The 25,115-nt window shown below is 40.3% G+C and overlaps 2 protein-coding genes and 1 long non-coding RNA gene across 6 annotated transcripts; 2 read left to right on the forward strand and 1 right to left on the reverse strand.

Annotated features, from left to right (window-relative positions):
* Positions 1–529: 529 nt before the first annotated feature.
* Positions 530–7,613, forward strand: lg07h20orf96 (linkage group 07 C20orf96 homolog). Of its 3 annotated transcripts, none has more exons than XM_024427594.2 (10): positions 534–1,135; positions 1,491–1,671; positions 1,846–1,982; positions 2,418–2,576; positions 3,940–4,039; positions 4,386–4,543; positions 4,637–4,738; positions 5,085–5,171; positions 5,379–5,507; positions 7,330–7,613. In XM_024427594.2, exons 1-10 carry the CDS (start codon positions 1,079–1,081, stop codon positions 7,369–7,371), a joined length of 1,152 nt encoding a protein of 383 aa, XP_024283362.1. In that variant the 5' UTR covers positions 534–1,078; the 3' UTR covers positions 7,372–7,613. The 3 variants fall into 3 exon arrangements, with proteins under 3 accessions (XP_024283363.1, XP_024283362.1, XP_024283361.1); XM_024427593.2 differs by having other exon boundaries at positions 545–1,135; positions 5,379–5,497; XM_024427595.2 differs by lacking the exon at positions 5,085–5,171 and having other exon boundaries at positions 530–1,135; positions 5,379–5,497.
* Positions 3,784–9,651, reverse strand: LOC112254768. Its single transcript, XR_002954198.2, has 5 exons — positions 9,522–9,651; positions 4,685–4,792; positions 4,378–4,458; positions 3,924–4,018; positions 3,784–3,841 (listed from the first exon to the last, which is right to left on the reverse strand). It is a non-coding gene; the product is annotated as an uncharacterized LOC112254768 (long non-coding RNA).
* LOC112254767 (GTP-binding protein REM 1) lies at positions 9,581–23,291 on the forward strand. 2 transcript variants are annotated; one of them, XM_024427596.2, is made up of 5 exons: positions 9,581–9,718; positions 10,523–10,881; positions 19,551–19,633; positions 21,077–21,284; positions 22,042–23,291. In XM_024427596.2, the coding sequence occupies exons 2-5, from the start codon at positions 10,548–10,550 to the stop codon at positions 22,317–22,319; spliced, it is 903 nt and encodes a 300-aa protein (XP_024283364.1). In that variant the 5' UTR covers positions 9,581–9,718; positions 10,523–10,547; the 3' UTR covers positions 22,320–23,291. The 2 variants fall into 2 exon arrangements, with proteins under 2 accessions (XP_024283364.1, XP_024283365.1); XM_024427597.2 differs by lacking the exon at positions 9,581–9,718 and adding an exon at positions 10,016–10,390.
* Positions 23,292–25,115: the final 1,824 nt, after the last annotated feature.

The raw sequence follows: 25,115 nt of genomic DNA on the forward strand, positions 1-25,115 counted from the left end.
CAGGGCAGTGATTGGGGACACTGCCCTGTGTAGAGTGCCGTCTTTCGGATGGGATGTTAAACAGGTGTTCTGACTCTCTGAGGTCATTAAAGATCCCATGGCACTCATTTTAAGAGTAGGGGTGTTAACCCCGGTGTCCTGGCTAAATTCCCAATCGGACCCTCAAACCATCACGGTCACCTAATAATCCCCAGTTTACAATTGGCTCATTCATCCCCCTCCTCTCCCCTGTAACTATTCCCCAGGTCGTTGCTGCAAATGAGAACGTGTTCTCAGTCAATATACCTGGTAAAATAAATGATAAATAAAATATTCATATAATTGTGCACATTTATATTTAAGATATTGCAGAGTGGTGCTTTTAATTCATGTAAAATACAATCTGTATTTTAATTGTATTGTTACTCAACTTTTGTCGGATATTGAGTACGGATTGCACCGACATTCTGCGATGCTTTATCACATTAAAAAACCTATTATGGAAGAATTGTGTTATCTCATTTCAGAGAAGTGCAAATCGCTGTGTCACACCAACTTGCTAAATTTGTATTTACTATTTTTGTTTCAAAATAAATGGTTGAACTAGAATGTAGACTAAATGCAAGCTACAAAGGAATACAGGCAAAATATCGCCTGCTACGTATTGTAACGACCCTGGGTTTATAAACCCGGAAATCGAGTACGGCTTTTGCGGCACAGTCGATAGCGCGCCGGACCTCGGGCTCGAAGGTCGAGGGTTCGAGACCTGCTCCCTGCTGTTTCATTACAGTCTGTTAATCTCTCGAATCCGCGCTCAGTGTATCCTTTCTGGTTACCCAAATTCGAATCCAGAATGTTTCGTCCATAGCTTCGTCCATGTTCCAGTAGGTGGCGGTCTTTTTCGTCGTCGATGTGGTTGCTATGACGAAGAGAAGCGTTACAGAACATTCCGGAGTAACTTTTAATGTTATGCAGCTAGACTACAAATATATTTGCAAGGTTGCAAGTCGTATTTATATTTCAAAAGTTAGAATGACTTATTATGCTCCAAGTTCAGCTTTGGAATCAATTTATTACGACGTATTGATGTAAAAACATAATGAATGTACTGCCAAACCATCTTGTCAAGTCACTGAAGGAAGATTTCAAGAAATTGGTAAGTTCATTGTCATGTTAATATATCTATACATATAGACATACATACATACATACATACATACATACATACATACATACATACATACATACATACATACATACATACATAGATAGATAGAAGATAGAGACAGAACCATAGATAGACAGACAGAGAGGCAGACAGACAGACATAAATCACACACACACACACACACAACACACACACACACACACACACACACACACACACACACACACACACACACACACACACACACACACACACACACACACACACACACACACACACACACACACACACACACACACACACACACACACACACACACTACATAGTAGTAATATCTGTTTAGGATTACAGCAAGTGGGAGAGATGCAACAGGAGCAAGACAGAGCCCCCTCCCTGGGTGATTCTGCCCCCACTGCACAACAAGACTACTGGCTCACCAAGCGAGCGTTATCCAGCGACAGGGAGAGAGGAGAGTGGGACCTCCTCTGCCACCCATAATTTTTTTCCAACAACCAACAAGCCAGGTAAACTATGAACTCATCTTTGAATGTAAAATATGTTAAATTGGGGAGATTAGGTTGACATGCTGGAATGAAAAGATTCACTGAATGAAAATCCAGCTTCATATGATGCAGAAGGCATAAATTGTCAATGGGAAATTAACTAAAATGGTTGACTTCATGTTTTGCCTTTGACAGGGAAGTCTCACCCCAACACTGGCCATGAAGAGTCCACTGCGTCATCTATGGGACGACTCTCTCGACGGAGGAGGAACGAAAGAGTGAAGCTGGACCCCATCACTTTGAAGAAACAAGAAAATATCAAAACACTGAACGTATTTATAGGCTATATCACAAGACATTAAATAAGTGATCAGTAAAATCCTCAGCTATTGAATAGTAGACGTTCCTGTCATCATGTTGAGTCGATAGCCACAGTCAACCACTAGAGGGAGTAATACGCCATACAAAATAATCCATGGCAGTAATAGATTTAGACCAGCTGTATCAAAATTATTACATGGACGGCATAGTTTCTGCTAGTTTTTATTATTTCCTTTTAATTTGTGTCCAATTAAGACAACCAGGTGAGGGGAGTTCCTAACTAATTAGTGACCTTAATTGATCATCAAGTACAAGGGAGGTGTGATTTAGAGACACGTTACAAAGTGTGCACCAGATCACAAGATCTACACTTAAAACACAATACTGCATAAATAGGAAAGGTATTTAATTTGACATATAAATAAACAAATAACAACCACTTTCAGTTGCTGATTATGTCGAGGAAGAAGGCCCTAGTGGAGCTGGAGAAGCACTGTGCATTGCTGCAGGAGAGCAACGTCCGTATGGCCGGGGAGATAGACAGCACAGACAGACAGTCAGTGTCCAGTGCCAGGGAATTCCTCATCCGGCATGACAAATTAGGGGTGAGTACATAGAATCTATGTCATTCTATTCCTCTATATCTGCTCTATTGACGACAGGACACACTTGTGTCCTAGTACTCACGCAAATAGATTGGGCAAGCATCTCACTGTCTATTCTACTGCACTCGTATGTAACTGTATTCTCTAGATATGATAGAACTACAGAAGTACCAAGTATACTGTAGATATGATAGAAGAACAGTTTTCGTCCTAGCACTACACAGCTGATTCAAATAACCAACTCATCATCAAGCTTTGATTATTTGAAACAGCTGTGTAGTACTAGGGCAAAAAACAAAATGTGCACACTTTGGGGTCCCCAGGGCTGGGTTTTGAAAACGCTTAGTTAGACTATAGATCACCATCAGCTGTAACAGTCAGTTAGGCTATAGATCACCATCAGCTGTAACGGTCAGTTAGACTATAGATCACCATCAGCTGTAACGGTCAGTTAGACTATAGATCACCATCAGCTGTAACGGTCAGTTAGACTATAGATCACCATCAGCTGTAACGGTCAGTTAGACTATAGATCACCATCAGCTGTAACTGTCAGTTAGACTATAGATCACCATCAGCTATAACGGTCAGTTAGACTATAGATCACCATCAGCTGTAACGGTCAGTTAGACTATAGATCACCATCAGCTGTAACGTTCGGGTAGGCGATAACAGTGTAACAGTGTGAGCACCTTTCTTTATGTTATCTCAGAACCTGATATTCTCCTTGAGAAGTTAAGATGGACTAAGACTCTTGTAATGTAGTAAACCAATACCACCATTTGTACCATTACATACCATTATATACAGTGGGGAGAACAAGTATTTGATACACTGCCGATTTTGCAGGTTTTCCTACTTACAACGATATGTAGAGGTCTGTAATTTTCATCATAGGTACACTTCAACTGTGAGAGATGGAATCTAAAACAAAAATCCAGAAAATCACATTGTATGATTTTTAAGTAATTCATTTGCATTTTATTGCATGACATAAGTATTTGATATATCAGAAAAGCAGAACTTAATATTTGGTACAGAAACCTTTGTTTGCAATTACAGATATCATACGTTTCCTGTAGTTCTTGACCAGGTTTGCACACACTGCAGCAGGGATTTTGGCCCACTCCTCCATACAGACCTTCTCCAGATCCTTCAGGTTTCGGGGCTGTCGCTGGGCAATACGGACTTTCAGCTCCCTCCAAAGATTTTCTATTGGGTTCAGGTCTGGAGACTGGCTAGGCCACTCCAGGACGTAGGAAAACCTGCAAAATCGGCAGTGAATCAAATACTTGTTCTCCCCACTGTAGAAGCATATTATTGGTACCCTGAATAAATAAAGTCTACCCTGTTTCTCTGTAAGAGTTCTATAGCTGCATTCAACAGCTGGAGCCACAGTCAGATGGAGCAGGCCAAGACAGAGCTCCAGGAGGCTGAGACTGCTGCAAAGAACAAACTTTCGGGTAAGTGGTGATATTATAAATAATGTAAAATGCAGAGGCAACAAAGTTCAGTTTTTATTAATTGAGATGCCTTTGGCAGAGTGAGAATTATAAATCATAAGCAAATATAGTAGTACAGTAAGTCAAGTTTGCTGGTAAATTATGAATACTCTTTTGTTTTACAGTAAATGTGCCTGTGAATGTCAATATTAAATATTATTGTTGTGTGCATGTGTGACAGTGCAAGGAAAATCTGGTCGATTGGTGTTTGGGAACTCAAAAGGGAAGACGTGTTTGCATGCAGGGCCATTCCCTCATTTATGATTGAAGTGTCTGTGGGTAAGCCCTTGGTGTGTTACCTTGCCAGGTCTCCATGAGCAGCTGAGGGGGGTGAAGGCAGAGCTGGTGAACGCCCAGGCGGAGCTCCACACCCTGAAGACCTACAAGGATAAAGAGTACCCCGTCAAGGCCCTGCGCATTGCAGAGATAAAGAGAGAGATTGAGAAACTCAAAGAGACACAGCAGGTCAACAGGTCTCTCTCAATGGCAACTTCCTCCAATAGAATGCAATAGGCTGTAGTCTCATATGTTGTGTGCTGTTCATTCCTGTGGTTCCAGGATGAGAATGAGGACGTGAACTTGCTGTGCCAGACAGAGATAGTGTACCTGGAGAGACGATCCCAACACGAAGAGCAGGAAGTCCTCTCTGTCATAGCTAAGGTAGGGTAGGATTTACTTCATTGTTCCTCAGGGAAAATTGGACACACAGCACTGCTGTATACAAAAATAAAAATAAACATCTATTATCACACACTCGACACAAACATAATACATAGGATACAAAGGTCTATAGTTCTTTGTGGATGAATGATTCTCACTTGCCGCTAAAATGTTTTAATACAAACATTCAGTAAGTATCAGCATAGGTCTATTTCTGAAGCGTATCTGGATTATAGGTGAAAATAACAGTGGAGGTGTTTTGTAATGAGCTAAAGTCAAACTTTATTGGCAGGGGTAGATGTTGACACCATTTCTCATGGCTTTACTCCTTTCTCTCTGTTTTCAGCAAAATGTTTCATATATTCCCTGTGTCGTCAAACTGATGGCCGCACATAATCAGACGATAAAAAAAGAAATTGGAATCCACAAAAAGGTTTGGTTAATAATTACGAAAAGTTCTACCAATTTGATACTTCAACTAGTCATAATGGACTCAGACTCACTCTAACTCCATACAGGTCATCATGTGAAAATAACCCCATTTTTATTTTTACCATGGCATTATCGGAAAATGACTGGAATTGAAAAGGTATTTTTTTCTTCCTTTCAGTGTCACTCACTCATGCTTTCAACATTTCAGGAAATTGCGGAGCTGGAAGATAAGAACAGAGAGCTGATCAAGAGTGTCCAGGAACTGCAAATATCACGGACCAACATCAGGAAAGACATCTTTCAAGACGTTTTCCCCAAATCAGATAAGTATGTCAAGGTGATGGAAGGCACTTTACTGTACACTGCTGCTCTTAATAGGTTGTGTGACATCACCAATCCATGCCATGAGGGTGGGCACTTTAGACAATCTGGCTTTGGAAAAGGTTCTTGAGGGGGGCTTTAAAACACCCATCATTAACCTTTCCTGAAGACGCATTGTCTAAAGTGCATCTCTAAAACTAAAACAATTACAAATGATAATTTACTTGCCTTCTTTTCTTTAAGAAACTATTACCAAAGAGTAGTACATTGAGAACTCTAGGCAAAGAGTAGTACATTGAGAACTCTAGGCAAAGAGTAGTACATTGAGAACTCTAGGCAAAGAGTAGTACATTGAGAACTCTAGGCAAAGAGTAGTACATTGAGAACTCTAGGCAAAGAGTAGTACATTGAGAACTCTAGGCAAAGAGTAGTACATTGAGAACTCTAGGCAAAGAGTAGTACATTGAGAACTCTAGGCAAAGAGTAGTACATTGAGAACTCTAGGCAAAGAGTAGTGCATTGAGAACTCTAGGCAAAGAGTAGTACATTGAGAACTCTAGGCAAAGAGTTGTACATTGAGAACTCTAGGCAAAGAGTTTGACAATGTCATAATACCAACCATATACTGTCGATACCCACTGAACTGTTGGCTTGTTTATCTATCTGACATCTTATCAGTATCACAAAACCATCTAGACAGAACTAATAGACATGTGACAGGAATTTAACCTCTTCCTTGTTCCATCAAAATCGATGTCTCGGAAAGAGTAATGGGGTATCACCATCTAATATTACCCAGGGTTGAAAACAGACTTGTAGCGCCATCTTAAATTTAAATGAAGAAGCACAGCAGAGCGGAGTGAATCCCAGTCTGACATTAAAGGTTAATAAGGTGCTCAAATTTCCCCCCAGCCTGTTCCAAAGCAAGATGACACTCCACGCTGTAGACCATGAAAATCCCTCATACCTACAACTCATCAAATATTCAACCATAAAATGTTCCCCTCTGGGGAATACGTTAATTTCACGTGACATTTTATACAACGGAGATTTAATGTTGAATTAGAGTATTGCCGAAATTACAATGTTTTTGGAAAACCTCCTGAATCTCACTTAGCAATGACAACTTTTTAGCACTGACGTGTTTTAAGCCTAAAATAGGTTTACTATAAATATGAAGTTGAACTGTAAATGCAGATGTTCTAATTGGAATTAGCTGTATTGCCTCCGACTGATTTAAACTCATAATTTTTCAGGCTGGTAAATAGTGAGTCCACACAGATACAACTGATTTCTCTCACTCTAGTCACTTTTGAGGAGAAAGTATGTTTATTTAAACTTACCTGTTTTTTTCCCTTCTTCTGTGATATGATACAGTCTTCCATAGGGAAACGGCTGCCAGCTTGTTTATTCTGTATTTCAGAATTACTTATGGCAATGGGAGATGTTACTTTCCAATCATTTGTTCTCATTCAGATAGGCCATTTTTAGGATGGAAAATGTAGGTCTTAAACATCAGAATTGAAGTGGCCTACAGTACATCTGTCATAGGATGTCAATTGGGGAACACACTTGATGTGCATGTACTGTATCATTTTGTGTGCAATGTTTATTGTTTATTTGTTCATTAGGATTGTAGGTATCCATCAAGAATAGCGCATACTTAATCATCACTTCATTTCTGAAGGGTACTTTGTAATGGCACCAAGATACTTTCATCCTTATGGCATTAAGCCTTCACAAGCAACTAACATTTCCAAATGTATGCTAAGTATGTACATAAGGAAAAGGTGTTCAGTGTGCATTAAGGTTCTAAATGTGTGTTGTGTTCATTCCAGATGCACCCCGGATATGGAGGTGACCTTAAACATCCCTCGTGAGGAGTGGCTCCCCATTTAGATGTGTGACAGACTAGGAGAGGCACGACTTGTGTGTCGCTCGGCTGCATTTAAACCTGCTGGGCTCTTCTTGGCACAACCCCAGAATTTCTGTTATACTGAGTGCCCATCTTCTCCTACTACAGTGCCCAATCTTCTTAAACCAAGTTCTGCATTGTAATACCAGTCAACTGGGGCCAATAAACATTTGTGAACATTTCTAATAAATACCTCCATGGTTCAATTTCAAATCCTTTGCATATTATTTCTTCTCTTTTTTTTTGTGCAGTGGAATCATATGCAATTGTATCAAAACCTCTCCAATGAGCATATAATATGTTTATTGGTGTGGTTTCATTCCGCTATAATTGATAGTGTATAATTGCCAGTTGAATGTAATTGACTGCCCATTATCACATTCTTCAATGTGCCAGTCCACAGAAAATCCTGTTTAATATTTAGAATATGTTCTGTTTGCTTTTTTTCTCCACAGTAAGTGCCCCAGTGAGAGTAACCACTTCAAACCCACCCTTTCTTTACAAATCTCCTCAGACCCTGTAACTGTAGTTTTGGGAAGTCTCTGACTGTAATTGACTTAAGTGTGGGAAAGAAGCTGGCTTTCAGTGCAAGGCCTTCATCTGGCCATCGTACGGCCGACTGGTTTGATTACTTATTTTTTTCAGTTGGAAAACATTCAGCCAAGCCTCAGAAAATACAACTTCCTGGGAAGGAGCTCTGGTCTGTGGCTAGGGGTGTGAACTCTGCCCACACAGTGTTAGGACAAAACTGATTTACAGATGTGTGTGTACTGCTTTACTCAAACAAACTATGCAGCATACAGCATACAAGTGCTTTTAGTGGAGACTGGGCTCACTTTGAAGATATTTCTGTACTTTATAAAGAGTTCAACACTGGGGCTTGATTTGACAAATCTAAACAGAATACTCTACTAATAGACATGGAGGTAAGGATAAAACACATCCTGTCCCCATATTTCGGTATTTAGGTGGGGACTCTAGATTTCTTTCACACTCATATTATTTGATTTCTTTAGACAGCTCTAGAGCTTAAAATAGTTAAGCTATTAACACGAAACCAACTTCCAAATGTACAGACTGCCCAAACTCAGATTGCTTGAGAAAATATTATTGATAGTATTTCTACTTTTTGAACTGTAACAATATTAAATTAGCTCCCAATGCATTTCAATGGCAAAAAAAGGCCCATAGACTTGAATGTTAAACCTCCCCAAAATTCTAGACCTATATCCTCCTACACCGTTTAAGTTATCAACACCAAACCAAAGTTGATATGTTCAGACTGCCCCAACTTAGATGTTTGTCAAAGGATATTTCATACTATGTATACTTTTGGAACATGGGTTTGAATGAGAACCATAGGAATACAGTGGTTGCTATCAAAATGGTCCTGCTCCTTGGTCAATTAAACTAGAATACCAACTATAAAACATTCAGGCAATCCAAACTTCAATTACTCTAAAACCTTTATGAACTATGTAAAAAAAAAAAATCATAAAATTTAATTAAATAACTCACCAACAGTAATTCTTGGACCGTTCAAGCTAGAGACACTAAAACAACTTACTTCTGGGCTATCCTATCCTATCGATCGATTCTTCACAAGCTAGCAAGCCCACCACATTTCCTTCAGGAAATGTACTTTTATAGTACTATTTGATTTCCTTAACCCACTCTAGCACTTAAAACGATTTAAGTTATTAACATGAAACCAACTACCAAATGTCCAGACTACTAACCTACCAACAGTAACTTTTGAATTGTATAAGCTAGAGACACTAAACCATATTTTACATGTTCAGGCTATCCTGTCCAATAAATCAATACATTTTTACATCTACCTACTTTTCAACTATAACCAGTCACTACCATTACTACTGTAGTCACTACCACTATTATAACTGATTTCACAACAATAAATACTTTCAAACAAGCTAGCAAGCACACCATATTTTCTTCAGGAAATGTAATTTTCTAGATTTGTATATAAAGCAGTGGTTGCCCTGTGTGGGCAATGTGCAAACATTAAAGGAACCTTTTAAGTATGTCTGCACTGTGGAGGTCAACATTGTGGTAAGAGAGAACACTAACAGTTTAGAACAGGAAGTGACTTACTTCACGTCATGTAGTCGGGGTGTGTTCTTCAATGAGATTAAAGTGAACTCGCACACGGGAAAAGTTGCAGCAGCAATGAGGAAATTAAATGAGGGTTGATTCGAAGCACGCGCATCATCAAAGGACCTGCTCCGCTGAAAACACTGCGTGTTCAAGCGCGCATTGCCTACATGCGTTTAGCGGGATTTACTGCACGGGTGAGTATCTATCCATTGGTGGAAAAATAAATTAGCCTAATTAACATACGCCATATCCATGTAGCCAACAACTTGTTGGACAGGAAGTGCAATAGCTTTTCACGAAAACTTTGGTTCATGACAGCAAAAATATTATATTGAAATTATTAAACCGCCGGCCGTCCTTATTACATTATTTAGTTGTTGACTGACAAAGTTAGTGGCGCTTCGAGTTTTCCAAATATTTGAAGTAGGCTACGCTATGGCTACGTCTTAGTGTTATCACTGGAGGTGATCTGAAACATTGGCTCTGAATGCCTTTGAACGTGTGTGTGTGTGTTCGTGTGTGAGACGGAGAGGGAGACAGAGAGAGGAAAGAGAGACAGAAAGATGCGAGTAGAAGAACAGAGAGAGCGACCCCTGATTCCACTCTTAAATTTTTAACAGGGTTGTGGAACTTTGCAGGCTGTTGCCATGACTCCAGTGTATACTGTTACAATGTCCCATCAGCTATTCTATACAAGTGTAACAAAACTGATTGAAACATTGGAAGCTTGTCTTGTTACAAGAACAGAATGACAGCTCGCACACGGCTCTCCGACGCGCGAAAACTTTACTAGGCTATGGTGTAGTCTGTGCTTTGCTCTGAAATGGAGAATACTGGACACAATTAGAAGATTCATGGCTACAGTTGTGAGTAAATGAAAGACAATGTTATGTTTCAGTGCTATTTTCACTCCAGTAGGCTATGTGCTATTTTTTGTTCTATAGTAAATTATGACTTTATCACCTGATTATGCTGCATACTCTATTCTTCTTTTTAAGGAATGTTCTTTGCCTTTTCGCCAAGATGACACATACCCAGAGAGAGGGCAAAGAGACTTTGCGGAGAAGGGCAAGTACTCCTATCCCTGCCTCTCATCAGCCGGGGCCGAGAGACAGAGACCCGCCAGCCGACCTCCATCACCCTCCGCTCTGCCAGTCTGCCTCATACCATCCCGGAGACAAGTCTCTCCACTGCCGCGCCAATTGGTCTTCTGATGACTCAGACAATGACTCGGATGGCTCGGGAGCAGAATGTTTATACCGCGTTGTTTTGCTAGGAGACCACGGTGTTGGAAAGTCGAGTCTTGCCAATATCTTTGCTGGCATACAGGAGAAGGATGCTCACGACCATACAGGAGGTGGGTTTTTTACTAAACACTATTCCAATGATTATTACAAGGCTATTTATGGTGTGTATAGCCTACTATCACAACTATTGGGTCGTTTTTTGTCAATCTCTTATCAGTAACCTAAAAGAAATTCATTTTCTCCTAATTAAAATCCACTAATGACTAATTGGTTATTAAATTAGTTAATTCATTTATGCATCTCTTTAACAATGACTTTCAGTAATTGTCTCTGACATTGCCATATCCCTGATAACCTTGGCTAACCGGTCACAACTACATTTATGGAACTCCTATAACTGGCACATGTAGAAGTGAGTGACCTCAAAGCGTTGATTGGCAGCTTGTATTGACCCATGCATTTGGGCATCCAGCTATGATGTGGTTTGTGGAGGTTGTCCTTTTAAAATACCAATTTCTCTATAGTTCTCCATTTCATAATAGTGCTAAGAATATTTAGAAAACAAATGAATAATGAAACTTTTTGGTCATGCATGATAGGGTAGCCTAGACAGACAGTGGCTTCATTCGTTTGTGAGAGGTTCATGTTGTTGTGACCTGTGTGTGTCGAGTCATTGCTGATGGCCGTGGATGGGAGTGACTGGCTGAATATGCATCCCAAATGGCACCCTATTTTCCTTTAATAGTGCACTACTTTTTTGACCGTAGGGCTCTGGTCAAAAGTAGTACACTATAAAGGGAATAGGGTTCCATTTGGGATGCAGACTAGCTGAATGTTATGAGTGGCCCTGTTGTTGTGGAGAGACCCATCAGCTGTCAGAAGGGCTGTGTGTCAGGGAGACCCGCTGGGACAGGACATCGTTTGACTGACACCGCCACCCAGGACCCTGTTCTGTTTGGTCATTTCTCAAACGATGTATCCCAAATTGCATCCTATTCCCTACATAGTGCATAGTGTCCTACTTTTGACCAGATCCCTGGGCCCTGTTCAAAAGTAGTGAACTAAATAGGACAGGGTTCCCCAACTGCCAGCCCGCGGGTGATTTTATTTGCCCCCCCCCCCCTGCAAGTTGTTCAACATAAAAGACTGTAAAAACATGTTCACATCAGCACCAAGTGATTTTAATTTTTGAAATCTGTTCCAAGTATTCCCACACATAGTAGAGATATGTGATCGTATACAAATGTAAGCAAGGCTTGAAATTATTATGTTTTGTTCAAATGTTATATCTGTTTGGGCTTCTTGAGGTCGATTTGCAGTCTACAAATTATTTGTAATTATGTTCCGGCCCCCTGACATCCGCTCAAGAAAAAATCTACCTGTGGCTGAATCTAGTTGATGATCCCTGAAATAGGGAATAGCCTCAGTGGTTGTTTTCAATGAGCTACATTTTGAGACGCTCTGATAAACTGGGAATGGAGTTCCCCCATCAAATGTGATATTACATGATTATTATAATGTGTGCAATTGGAATATGCACTGACTGGGCCCAGTGCATCTCTGTGGTTACTGATATGGTCACATTGGCTGCATTTACACAGGCAGCCAAATTAAAATATTTTTTCCACTAATTGGTCTTTTGACCAATCACCTCAGATCTTTTCACATCAGATATTTTCAGAGTAGATCTGATTGGTCAAAAGACCAATTAGTGAAAAAAATATTTGAATTGGGCTGCCTGTGTAAACGCAGCCTAAGATATTCTGATGTAAAGTTTATTTTACTGGAAAGAATTCCTGAGGTGATGTGGGGACATGTATTTCCATAACCTCATAATTTAGATAGATATAGCCTGTGTTTTTCCAAAAGATTAGAGGAAAACTTTTTCAAAATCTTTGTACTGTACATGTATTTTGCCAAATGCCAAAGCATGTGCAGACACAGCCAGACAGAAGATGGGAACTCCTACTGGAGAGAGGTATTGTAAGCAGATGGAATTCCTAAAGAGGCTATCCCAAACAGGACAGAGATGAATGATAAGAAGCAGAGAGGGGTTGCCCTGTCTGTTCTAGTGAGCAAGAGAGGGGGTGGATGTGTGGGCTCAGCTCTCTTGTTTATCTTTGCTGGATGGTGAGGTTAGGTTCAGGTTCTGCTGACATGGCAGTTGTGTGTGTGTGTCCCAGCTCTTCAGAAAGATAAGGGCTCCCCTATGACACCTCCCCACCCCCACCCGCTCTGACATCTGTTTTCAGCCTGTCACTGACTGGTGGTGTTATTGTTATTTTTAGTGTCTTGTCACTTAGCTTGTCACACTGGCAGCAACTGAGCTGGTGTGATGAATGGCAAGTGTTTTATGAGGACAGAACAGCATTACGAGGAGATTACAACTCATGCCAATGTAGGCATATTACTAGACATATTACTTGATTGCTTGTTTACAGGTTTTGACCTATATTGTATCTTCAACTCAACGACCTCAACTTCTAAAAGGTTTGCCGGACCATTTGTCATTGTCTTGTGCGGGCGGCTTTTACAATAAGGTTAGAGCTGAACGTGGAAAATGTAACAAGCTCTTTCACTCTTGGCCAAAGTGTGTTTTAGTCTCCCTGTCATGACGGCAAGGAGGATCTCATCAGACTAAACAAGACATGGCTCAATGATTTTTTCCACATCAAAAATTCCATGTCATGACATGGTAGTGGAAGTGTAATAACTCCATGGTCATGAGATGGTAGTGGAAGTGTAATAACTCCATGGTCATGAGATGGTAGTGGAAGTGTAATAACTCCATGGTCATGGTGGAAGTGCAATAACTCCATGGTCATAGTGGAAGTGTAATAACTCCATGGTCATAGTGGACGTGTAATAACTCCATGGTCATAGTGGAAGTGTAATAACTCCATGGTCATGGTGGAAGTGTAATAACTCCATGGTCATGGTGGAAGTGTAATATCTCCATGGTCATAGTGGAAGTGTAATAACTCCATGGTCATAGTGGAAGTGTAATATCTCCATGGTCATAGTGGAAGTGTAATAACTCCATGGTCATAGTGGAAGTGTAATAACTCCATGGTCATAGTGGAAGTGTAATAACTCCATGGTCATAGTGGAAGTGTAATAACTCCATGGTCATGGTGGAAGTGTAATAACTCCATGGTCATAGTGGAAGTGTAATAACTCCATGGTCATGGTGGAAGTGTAATAACTCCATGGTCATAGTGGAAGTGTAATAACTCCATGGTCATGAGATGGTAGTGGAAGTGTAATAACTCCATGGTCATGAGATGGTAGTGGAAGTGCAGTAACTCCATGGTCATGGTGGAAGTGCAATAACTCCATGGTCATAGTGGAAGTGGAAGTGTAATAACTCCATGGTCATGAGATGGTAGTGGAAGTGTAATAACTCCATGGTCATGAGATGGTAGTGGAAGTGTAATAACTCCATAGCCATGAGATGGTAGTGGAAGTGTAATAACTCTATAGCCATGAGCTGGTAGTGGAAGTGTAATAAATCCATGGTCATAGTGGAAGTGTAATAACTCCATGGTCATGAGATGGTAGTGGAAGTGTAATAAATCCATGGTCATAGTGGAAGTGGAAGTGTAATAACTCCATGGTCATGAGATGGTAATGGAAGTGTAATAACTCCATGGTCATGAGATGGTAGTGGAAGTGTAATAACTCCATAGCCATGAGATGGTAGTGGAAGTGTAATAACTCTATAGCCATGAGCTGGTAGTGGAAGTGTAATAAATCCATGGTCATAGTGGAAGTGTAATAACTCCATGGTCATGAGATGGTAGTGGAAGTGTAATAAATCCATGGTCATAGTGGAAGTGTAATAACTCCATGGTCATGAGATGGTAGTGGAAGTGTAATAACTCCATGGTCATGAGATGGTAGTGGAAGTGTAATAACTCCATGGTCATGAGATGGTAGTGGAAGTGTAATAACTCCATAGCCATGAGATGGTAGTGGAAGTGTAATAACTCTATAGCCATGAGCTGGTAGTGGAAGTGTAATAAATCCATGGTCATAGTGGAAGTGTAATAACTCCATGGTCATGAGATGGTAGTGGAAGTGTAATAAATCCATGGTCATAGTGGAAGTGTAATAACTCCATGGTCATGAGATGGTAGTGGAAGTGTAATAACTCCATAGTCATGGTGGAAGTGTAATAACTCCATGGTCATAGTGGAAGTGTAATAACTCCATGGTCATGAGATGGTAGTGGAAGTGTAATAACTCCATGGTCATGAGATGATAGTGGAAGTGTAATAACTCCATGATCATGAGATGGTAGTGAAAGTGTAATAACTCCATAGCACCTTTTATAGGTAGGTAGGGATAAACACATCAGTAGAGTTCTTGGATGTCAAATATATTTGACCAACTTTGCAAAACACCTTCATATTTTAGTTACTAAAGACAGATAAGCTTAAAATGGCCTAAATTATTCATCATAAGAAAAAATCTGATTCAGCTCACTGATATACATGTGTATGCTCCCATGTGGTTTATTGACAGCAGTCTACAAGGTTTCAAGCCTTAGGTCTCCATCAGGTTTCCATTCATAAAGAACAAGCTTATTTATATATATATATTTGATATATATATATATATATAAACACCTTATATATATTTTATATATATATAAAGACTTGTTCTTTATAAGCTTATTTATATATTTATATATATTTATTTATATATATATAAAATATATAAATAAGCTTGTTCTTTATGAATAAACATGGAGACCTAAGGCTTGAAACCTTGTAGTTTCAATAAACCACATGGGAGCATACACATGTATATCAGTGAGCTGAATCAGATTTTTTTCTTATGATGAATAATTTAGGCCATTTTAAGCTTATCTGTCTTTAGTAACTAAAATATGATATATAACCATAATATATATATATATATATATATAATCTGGGCTTGTTCTTTATGTGTGTGTGTGTGTGTGTGTGTGTGTGTGTCTCATATATAGAGAGATATTTCCAAATGACTTCACACCTGCTGACTGCAACCAATTGTAGACATATAGTAGTAGGAGGTGACATGTAAAAGTCCTTTCTGTATCTACAACAAGATGTAGGGGTGGTTTCCCGGACACAGACTAAGCCTAGCCCTGGACTAAAAAGCATGTTCAACTGAAAATTTCCATTGAAAGTGATGTTTAGTCTAGTTAGTTTACCATAATTGCTGGACTATTAAGCGCACCTGAATATAAACCGCACCCACTGAATTATTAAAAAATATGTATTTTGTACATAAAAAAGCCGCACTTGTCTATAAACCGCAGGTGCCTACCGGTACGTTGAAACAAATCAACTTTACACAGCCTTTAAACGAAACACGGCTTGTAACAAAAATAAATAGGCTTTAACGAAACACGGATTGTAACAAAAATAAATAGGCTTTAACGAAACACAGCTTTAATTTTTGTTACAACAGTAGCCTACAATTAAAGTCATTGGTCATTATCTTCCTCCTTCTATGCACTGAAACCACTGAAGTCATCTCCTTCGGTGTCGGAGTTGAATAGCCTCAGAATTGCTTCATCCGATGTTGGATCGCTGCCCTCTTCAACACGCAGCAGTCCAGCCTTTCGAAACCCGTTGATGATAGTGGATTTTTTGACAATGCTCCACGCTGTCAGCAGCTCTATTTCCTTTTCCAACAGCCAGATCGATCGCCTTCAACTTGAAAGCTGCATCATATGCATTTCTCCGTGTCTTTGCCATGATGAGGGTGACAAAATGACTACCGTAATCAGAATGATGGGAAGTTTGAGCGCGCTCGATTTACGTCACATTATGTGACGGTGCTCAGTTTTTTGGCGGCATGAATCTTGAGAAAGCGGGAAAAATCCATAAATTAGCCGCGTCATTGTATAAACCGCGAGGTTCAACGCGTGGGAAAAAAGTAGCGGCTTCTAGTCCGGAAATTATGGTAGTTAGTTTTAGGCTTAATCGATGTCTGGGTAACCGTCCCTAAGAGTTGTATTTGAATGTTTAGCAAAAGTAGCAGGCCAACTAGGTTACAATTTGTACACTACAGTGGCAAGAAAAAGTATGTGAACCCTTTGGAATTATCTGGATTTCTGCATAAATTGGTTCTAAAATTAGATCTGATCTTCATCTACGTCACAACGACAGACAAACACAGTCTGCTTAAAATAATAACACACAAATTATTGTATTTTTCTCATCTATATTGAATACATAATTGAAACATTCACAGTGTAAGTTGGGAAAAGTATGTGAACCCGTAGGCTAATGACTTCTCCAAAAGCTAATTGGAGTCAGGAGTCAGCTAACCGGGGGTACAATCATTGAGACGAGATTGGAGATGTTCGTTAGAGCTGTCCTGCCCTATAAAAAACACTCACAAAATGTTTGTTTGCTATTCAAAAGAGGCATTGCCTGATGTGAACCATGCCTCGAACAAAAGAGATCTCAGAAGACCCAAGATTAACCTCTTGCGACGAGCAATCCCGGATCCGGGATCGTAATCATAGCCTCAAATGCATTAGCATAACGGAGCGGACATAAATACCCCTAGAAACTTTTTCTATTCATGAAAATCGCAAATGAAATAAAATAAATATATTCAAACACAAGCTTAGCCTTTTGTTAACAACACTGTCATCTCATTTTCAAAATATGCGTTACAGCCAACGCTAGACATGCATTTGTGTAAGTTTATCATGGCATAATGCTATGCTAGGCTCTGCTGGCAGCAGGCAACATTTTCACAAAAATAAGAAAAGCAACCAAATTAAATCATTTACCTTTGAAGAACTTCAGATGCTTTCACTCAGGAGACTCCCAGTTAGATAGCAAATGTTCCTTTTTTCCAAAAATATAATTTTTGTAGGCGAAATAGAATTTGCTCCATAATATCGACAGAAACACGGCAAACGTTGTTTAGGATCCATCCTCAAGGTGTTTTTAACATATATATTCGATAATATATCCGTCGAGGCAATTGGTTTCTCATAAGAAGCGTTTGGAAAAATGGTTACCTCAGTATTTTACGCAAGATTTTCTGCGGGAGACACCATGTGACCACATGCTATATATGGTCCCTTACGGCTATTCTTCAATGGAAATGGCTAAAAAGACATCACAATGCTGTAGACACCTTGGGGAATATGTGGAAAATGTAAGCTCATTCGTAGCTCATTCACAGCCATATAAGGAGTCATTGGCATGAGGCGGTTTCAATAAATGCGGCACTTCCTGGTTGGATTTTTATCTGGGTTTCGCCTGTAACATCAGTTCTGTGGCACTCACAGACAATATCTTTGCAGTTTTGGAAACGTCAGAGTGTTTTCTTTCCAAAGCTGTCAATTATATGCTTAGTCGAGCATCTTTTCGTGACAAAATATCTTGTTTAAAACGGGAACATTTTTCATCCAAAATGTTTAATAGCACCCCCTAATGCATAACTGGAGTTGCTGACTTGCATAAAGCTGGAAAGGGTTACAAAAGTATGTCTAAAAGCCTTGATGTTCATCAGTCCATGGTAAGACAAATTGTCTATAAATGGAGAAAGTTCACCACTGTTGCTACTCTGCCTAGGAGTGGCCGTCCTGCAAAGATGACTGCAAGATCATGGTGCAGAATGCTTAATAAGATTAAGAAGAATCTTAGAGTGTCAGCTAGACTTAATGAAATCTCTGGAACATGCTAACATCTCTGTTTACGAGTCTACGATACGTAAAACACTAAACAAGAATGGTGTTCATGGGAGGACACCACGGAAGAAGCCATTGCTGTCCAAAAAAACCATCTGAAGTTCGCAAAAGAGCATCTGGATGTTCCACAGAGTTACTGGCAAAATATTCTGTGGACAGATTCAAGTAAAGTTGAGTTGTTTGAAAGGAACACACAACACTGTGTGGAGAAAAAAAGGCCCAGCACACCAACATCAAAACCTCATCCCAACTGTAATCTATAATGGAGGGAGCATGATGGTTTGGAGCTGCTTTGCTGCCTCAGGGCCTGGACAGCTTGCTATCATCGAAGGAAAAATGAATTCCCAAGTTTATCAAGACATTTTGCAGGAGAATGTAAGGCTATATGTCCGCCAGTTGAAGCTCAACAGAAGTTGGGTGATGCAACAGGACAACGACCCAAAACACAGTAAATCAACAACAGAATGGCTTCAACAGAAGAAAATACGCCTTCTGGAATGGCCCAGTCAGTGTCCTGAACTCAACCCGATTTGAGATGCTGTGGCATGACCTCAAGAGAGCGGTTCACACCAGATATCCCAAGAAAATTTGTGAACTGAAACAGTTTTGTAAAGAGGAATGGTCCAAAATTCCTCCTGGCCATTGTGCAGGTCTGGTCTGCAACTACAGAAAACGTTTGGTTGAGGTTATGGCTGCCAAAGTAGGGTCGACCAGTTATTAAAATCAAGGGTTCACATACTTTTCCCACCTTACACTGTGAATGTTTACACGGTGTGTTCAATAAAGACGTAAAAACATATAATTGTTTGTGTGTTATTAGTTTAAGCAGACTGTGTTTGTCTATTGTTGTGATGAAGATCAGATAAAATGTTATGACCAATTGATGCAGAAGTCTAGGTTATTCCAAAGGGTTCACATACTTTTTCTTGCCTATCCACCATCTGATGTAACTATTTCAACTCCTTTTTCTGTCTTCCTTTTAGAATGTTTTCCAACATTATTGAGGAACGTACAGTATGAAATAATAACATATTTTCTAATCTCTTTCCTGGCTATTGTTTGTTGGTTTAGAGGACACCTATGAGAAAACCATGACTGTGGATGGGGAGGAGACCATCCTCATCGTCATGGACACCTGGGAGAACGAGAAACAGGTACGACAATAACCATGAACCTGGTTTTGTCAACAAAAAATGGATTGCACAGTAGTGGTGAATATGATGTCTTCTTGCAACAAGACTCTTTTCAAAGTAAAAAAGGTAGAAAAAATACAAATTTTAACAAGAAAAACAGGAAAAACCAAGTTCTATAACTTCATCTATTTAGTTTGTTTACCTTCAAGATACATGGTGTATGGGGCCTCCCGAGTGGCCCATGGTCGAAGGCACTCCATCGCAGTGCTAGAGGCGTCACTACAGACCCAGGTTCGTTCCTTGGCTGTGTCATAACCGGCTGTGATCGGGAGTCCCAAAATCGGACCAGCGTCGTCCGGGCTAGGGGAGGGTTTGGCCGAGGGGGCTTTACTTGGCTCATCACACTTTAGCGACTCCTTGTGGCGGGCCAGGCGCCTGCAGGTTGACCTCGGTCGTCAGTTGAACAGTGTTTCCTCTGACACATTGGTGCAGTTGGCTTCTGGGTTAAGCGGGTGCGTGTTAAGAAGTACGGTTTGGTGGGTTTCGGAGGACGCATGACTCGACCTTCGCCTCCCAAGCCCATTGGGCAGTTGCAGCGATAAGACCAGATCGAAATTGGAGAGAAAACAGGGGTAAAATTTCCCAAAAAATAAAAAGATACATGGTGTACTTGATGGCACTCAAGAGAACACAAACACTGACGTAGAGAAAATAAAAAATCCTCTTTTGCCTGAAACAACCCACTGAACCATAAGCCTCCATTCTATTCTCTTCAAAACAACTATGATACCTAAAGGGCAACCCGTCATTGTGGAAAAATATATGTGCTCACTCTGTGTGCCTGTAGCAATACCCCATTGACTCACCCCCCAAAGTGGGGTGAATCCTGGTTGTGCTGGAGTCAGTGAGTGGTGCATGGCTCCAGTGGTATGGGGCAAGCGTCTGTATGGGACACTGATGGCTGTGGGGCCTAATTACTCCAGTATTGATTACAGCTGGGGAGTGAAGCATGCAGGCCAGGCTGCATGTTGACTTGTCTGTACCTGGTAAGAGGAGATAAAAGGACATAATGATGTCTATAAGGACAGTGGTTTGACTGTGTTTAAGGGCACCAAGTGTTTTTTAGAGGCAGAAAGTCAGATCAATGTACTGTATGTTTGACCAATGACCATCCCTGGAAACCAGAGTTCTCTATTCACAAATACATAGAAATCCACTTGGGTCCGTCTGTCACATTTTGCATATACCCTTTTTCGAATAAGGAAGTTAAAACTTCATGTTGACCATCACTAATCTTTTAAATGGACAAGGTTATATTTGACATCAAGGTTGGCTTCAATGATAACATCAAAGAACACATGCTATATCAAAGTCCAGATCCTGACGAGCCTCCAAATATGTCTATTGTTGGTGAATGTTGAACTTAATTTCTGTTGGATAACAGTTTTCATTTGTTTCTCTCAGGAGGAAGATCAGAAGTGGGTCCAGGACTACTGTATGCAGGTGGGCAACGCCTACGTCATAGTTTACTCCATCACGGATCGCACCAGCTTCGAGAGTGCCTCCGAGTTACGCATCCAGCTGCGGCGCATACGGCAGGCCGAGAACATTCCCATCATCCTCGTGGGCAACAAAAGTGACCTGGTCCGCTCCAGAGAAGTGGCTGTAGAAGGTAACGTTGATTCCAATGATAATGATGTTATCATTAAAGCATCTCTCCACATCTTCTTCTGAACAGTGATTTGATGACAGCCATTTAAGCAATATGAGCAGCGCTCTGCTTATAATAGAGAGTAAAATAGTTTGGCTTACAACAGTTTGTGTTGAATTTTCTGTGGACTTCATAGTCAAAACTACAAAACATTGAAATCACATATCAAATGTTGCAGTCCACACGACAGACTGTGGACTGTTCATTTAACATTCCAAGAGTTGGATTTACAGCACACATCTCATACACTAACACTGTATTTAACAATGTCACTATAATTCTTGATGATTTGGTCAATGTTTTAATATTTAACCTGTTCTGCAGGTGAGAATAAGCTTGTTCTAATTCTGGAGCAATGGATCAAATGGATTTATGTTAGAAGTTTCACCTGATCCAGGGATTGTTTTTGTATATTTCTAAATATGTGGACATTGTGTATGATTGAATGTATGGCAGAGAGTGCCCATGTCACTTGTTTTTCCCTGCAGCCACTTGCCTACCAATAGAGGACCAATGGAATGGAAACGAGTCCATTTTGTGTATATAATCCTCTACAAAAAAAAGGTGGTACATGTATTGGTTGCCTTGTGTGGCTTCTTTATTTATTTTAAATTGTCAGACCAAGTTGTCAGACCCAGACATTAATCTAATGTCGACCTCTCACACTTAAACACCTCTCGTTTGACCCTTTCTTCCTCTGTGCTCTGCTCTCTCCTAGAGGGTCGTGCGTGCGCTGTGGTGTTCGACTGCAAATTCATAGAGACATCTGCTTCGCTCCACCACAACGTTCACGAGCTCTTCGAGGGCATCGTACGGCAGATTCGCCTGCGGCGAGACAGCAAGGAGACCAACGAGCGCCGGCGCTCCGTCTACAAGCGTAAGGAGAGCCTCACCAAGAAGGCCCGCCGCTTTCTAGACCGCCTGGTGGCCAAGAACAACAAGAAGATGGCGCTGAAGGTTCGCGCCAAGTCTTGCCACGACCTGGCCGTGCTGTAATGGCTGCTGTGTGGCGTGCAACAAGTGGTTCACGCCGTCAGTGGTTGCAGACTCCAACGCTCCTCTTTGCCCTAACAATCCCCTTGTGGTAAAGGGGAAGAACATTGTTTGTTATTTTCTATTTATTTCACCCATTAGAAGCAATTGGGTTGCAGAAATGTGAGGCAATTGAGACTTTTTGTTGCTATATCCCAGATTTTCTGAGAATGAGTTTGCTAAACATACACCTTATCAACTGTTTGCCTTACATCTAATTAAATAGATTCCTAGACCAGTGTATCCAGACACAGATCTGACATTTAAACTCCTTTTTCTGTCTCTTTTTGAGAAGGTTTTCTAAGATTATTGAGGTATGAAATAATTATTTGAATGCACTGTATGATGTATTTTTGCCATGAAGAAAGCAATGTCCACAGTGGTACTTTACACAGATTTCACTGACTACTTGATTTCAAGGTTTTGCACTATGGGAGACAGTGATGTATTAGGAGGAATCAGTGGAGCTTCTTCTACAGCAATGATGTTTCTCTCTACCAAGAGAGCTCAAGTCTGGTTTGAGACTGTTCTGTCTGTGAGCCCATCAGTTCACAGCTAAATTACATGTGAATGGCGATGTTGTTTGGAAATCGACACCATCGTAAACTTTCCAAAAGGTTTATCCCATCCTCATCTTCCTTTACAAGCACCTCCTACACTGGAAGGACCAGTAGGGTGTTACAGTGAAACTGTCATGGACGCTTTTGAAGAGGCGTGGTCTGGTTGACCACTGTCAAGAAACACCTTTGTATGATGACATGGTCCTGAAGAGACCAAAGAAGTGTTGAGTTCTTCAATGTCAGTGTTTGTGTCCACGTTGGGCGGAGAGAGGTATAATAATCACTTTTGTACAAAATTATGTTTTGAGTTTGTAAATACAGTATGTCAAGGATTTTTATGCGGAAATAAAGCAGTAGGAAATGTATTACCACTTTACCATTGTCTGCACTGGAATTTAAGGTATGTTACATTTCTGTAAGCAACGCCTTCAGAGTATTATTAAAGGATCAAAATTAGCTATTTTTAAAAGCTTTTATAAAATATTTGAAAGAAATGAAAGAGATCGTTGCTAACCTGTGTGCCTCGTTTCTGCTTTCTCCTCATATTAGCTGAAGCAAAACCAGACTGAGCGATGTGAGCATAGACTCTTCAAAGGCTTTAAAGTACATGAGTGATTCTGGTGTGGCTTTCCATAAACCTGCTAAAGGAAAGGGGCGACTAGAGAACATATTGTTACAATGGTTCTTCCCAAATGGAACCCTATTCCCTATGAAGAGCACTACTTTTGCTGCTGTGTGTGTTCCATATGGAGTTGTATGTCTGCCTCGTAACGTTGACAAAGTACAGATAATAAGGAGCAGCATTGATTAATGACGATGCCCATGTGGTGGTTTAAACTCCTGGATGGGTAGAAACTCCTGTTAGCATCAAATTCATGTCCAGACAGACATATTTGGAAAAATAAAGTTACAGAGGGTCAAAAATCATACCCCCAAGACATGCTGATATGGCTAACTTTCTGAAACAAATGTGGTTTCTACTGACAATTGAAATGTACAAACTATGGTATAAGGGAACAATGAGCAGATAAGAGGCAATCCGTAATTTCGATTAAGACATTCATGAGCGAGCTAAGATGGACGTAGTCAATATAACTATTGTTCAGCACTTTTGAAGTGTACAGCGACAGAATTCAGAACATGTGCCATTCTTACAGTATTCTCCCTGTACACCAAGTTAGAACCGTAGGTTAAATGAAGGGGGCATATAAGCAGACAATGAAAGCTCTTACAATATTTGATGATGACATTTCTCTAAAACAGGCTATAGGCTACATGTACACCACCAAGTCAGAACAGTAGACTACGTTATGAGGGGGAAAGGGACGGAATTATTAGGGTGAGGCACATGGGCTACTAACAGCTTACTACACAACATAAACTTAGTATTACTTTCTTAGCTACAGTATACATATCTCCCTGGCATAATTTATGCAGCAGCTTACAAGATATTTTTGGACTCATCTTGTTGTGCTGTGCTCACTTGAACAGGAAGGTGGCACGGCAGTCCTTCTTGGGGCAAAATGTTGTCATCAAATTGTGTCATTAACGTCTGGCATTCTCTGTATTTATGGTGCTTTCAAGACAACTGGGAACTCAGAAAAAAAACAATGTTGAATCATGACGTCAGTGATTTCTGCCAGTAGATTGTCGTCATGATTAATGTTGATGACTGCTTGTATGATGCTGACATGATTACTAGTATGATGCTGACATGATCAGTCCAATCAAAGCTACGGTAGCTATAACGTGATTTGATGTTATTTTATCTGTGGCCAATGACCTTGAGCCTTCTTGGATGGGCACTTCTATCTCTCCCTGTAGATTTTGCTGCGATGTAGTATCGCCATAAGTGTCAGAACACTGAGACAATCACGGCGCAACTAAATAATACCAACCCCTATGCCCCTATGTTTTTCGACTGGCTGCCCCACCACTACAGAAAGCACTGAGCTAGGCTGAAACACCTGCATTTTGGAGTTGCCTTACTCAATTAAGCAAAAAATAGTTTGTATACGGTTTTATTTACTCAATTAATACTTTTTTTTAACATTGTTTGCAAACTGATATGTGGCACTTATTAATGCCAAAATAGCATGCAAAACAGGTATTTAATATATATAATTTTATATATACAGTTCCAGTCAAAGGTTTGGACAGAGATATGTCTCTTCATTCAAGGGTTTTTCTTTATTTTTAC

This window comes from Oncorhynchus tshawytscha, linkage group LG07 (genome assembly GCF_018296145.1).
Source record: "Oncorhynchus tshawytscha isolate Ot180627B linkage group LG07, Otsh_v2.0, whole genome shotgun sequence".
Classification (NCBI taxonomy): domain Eukaryota; kingdom Metazoa; phylum Chordata; class Actinopteri; order Salmoniformes; family Salmonidae; genus Oncorhynchus; species Oncorhynchus tshawytscha.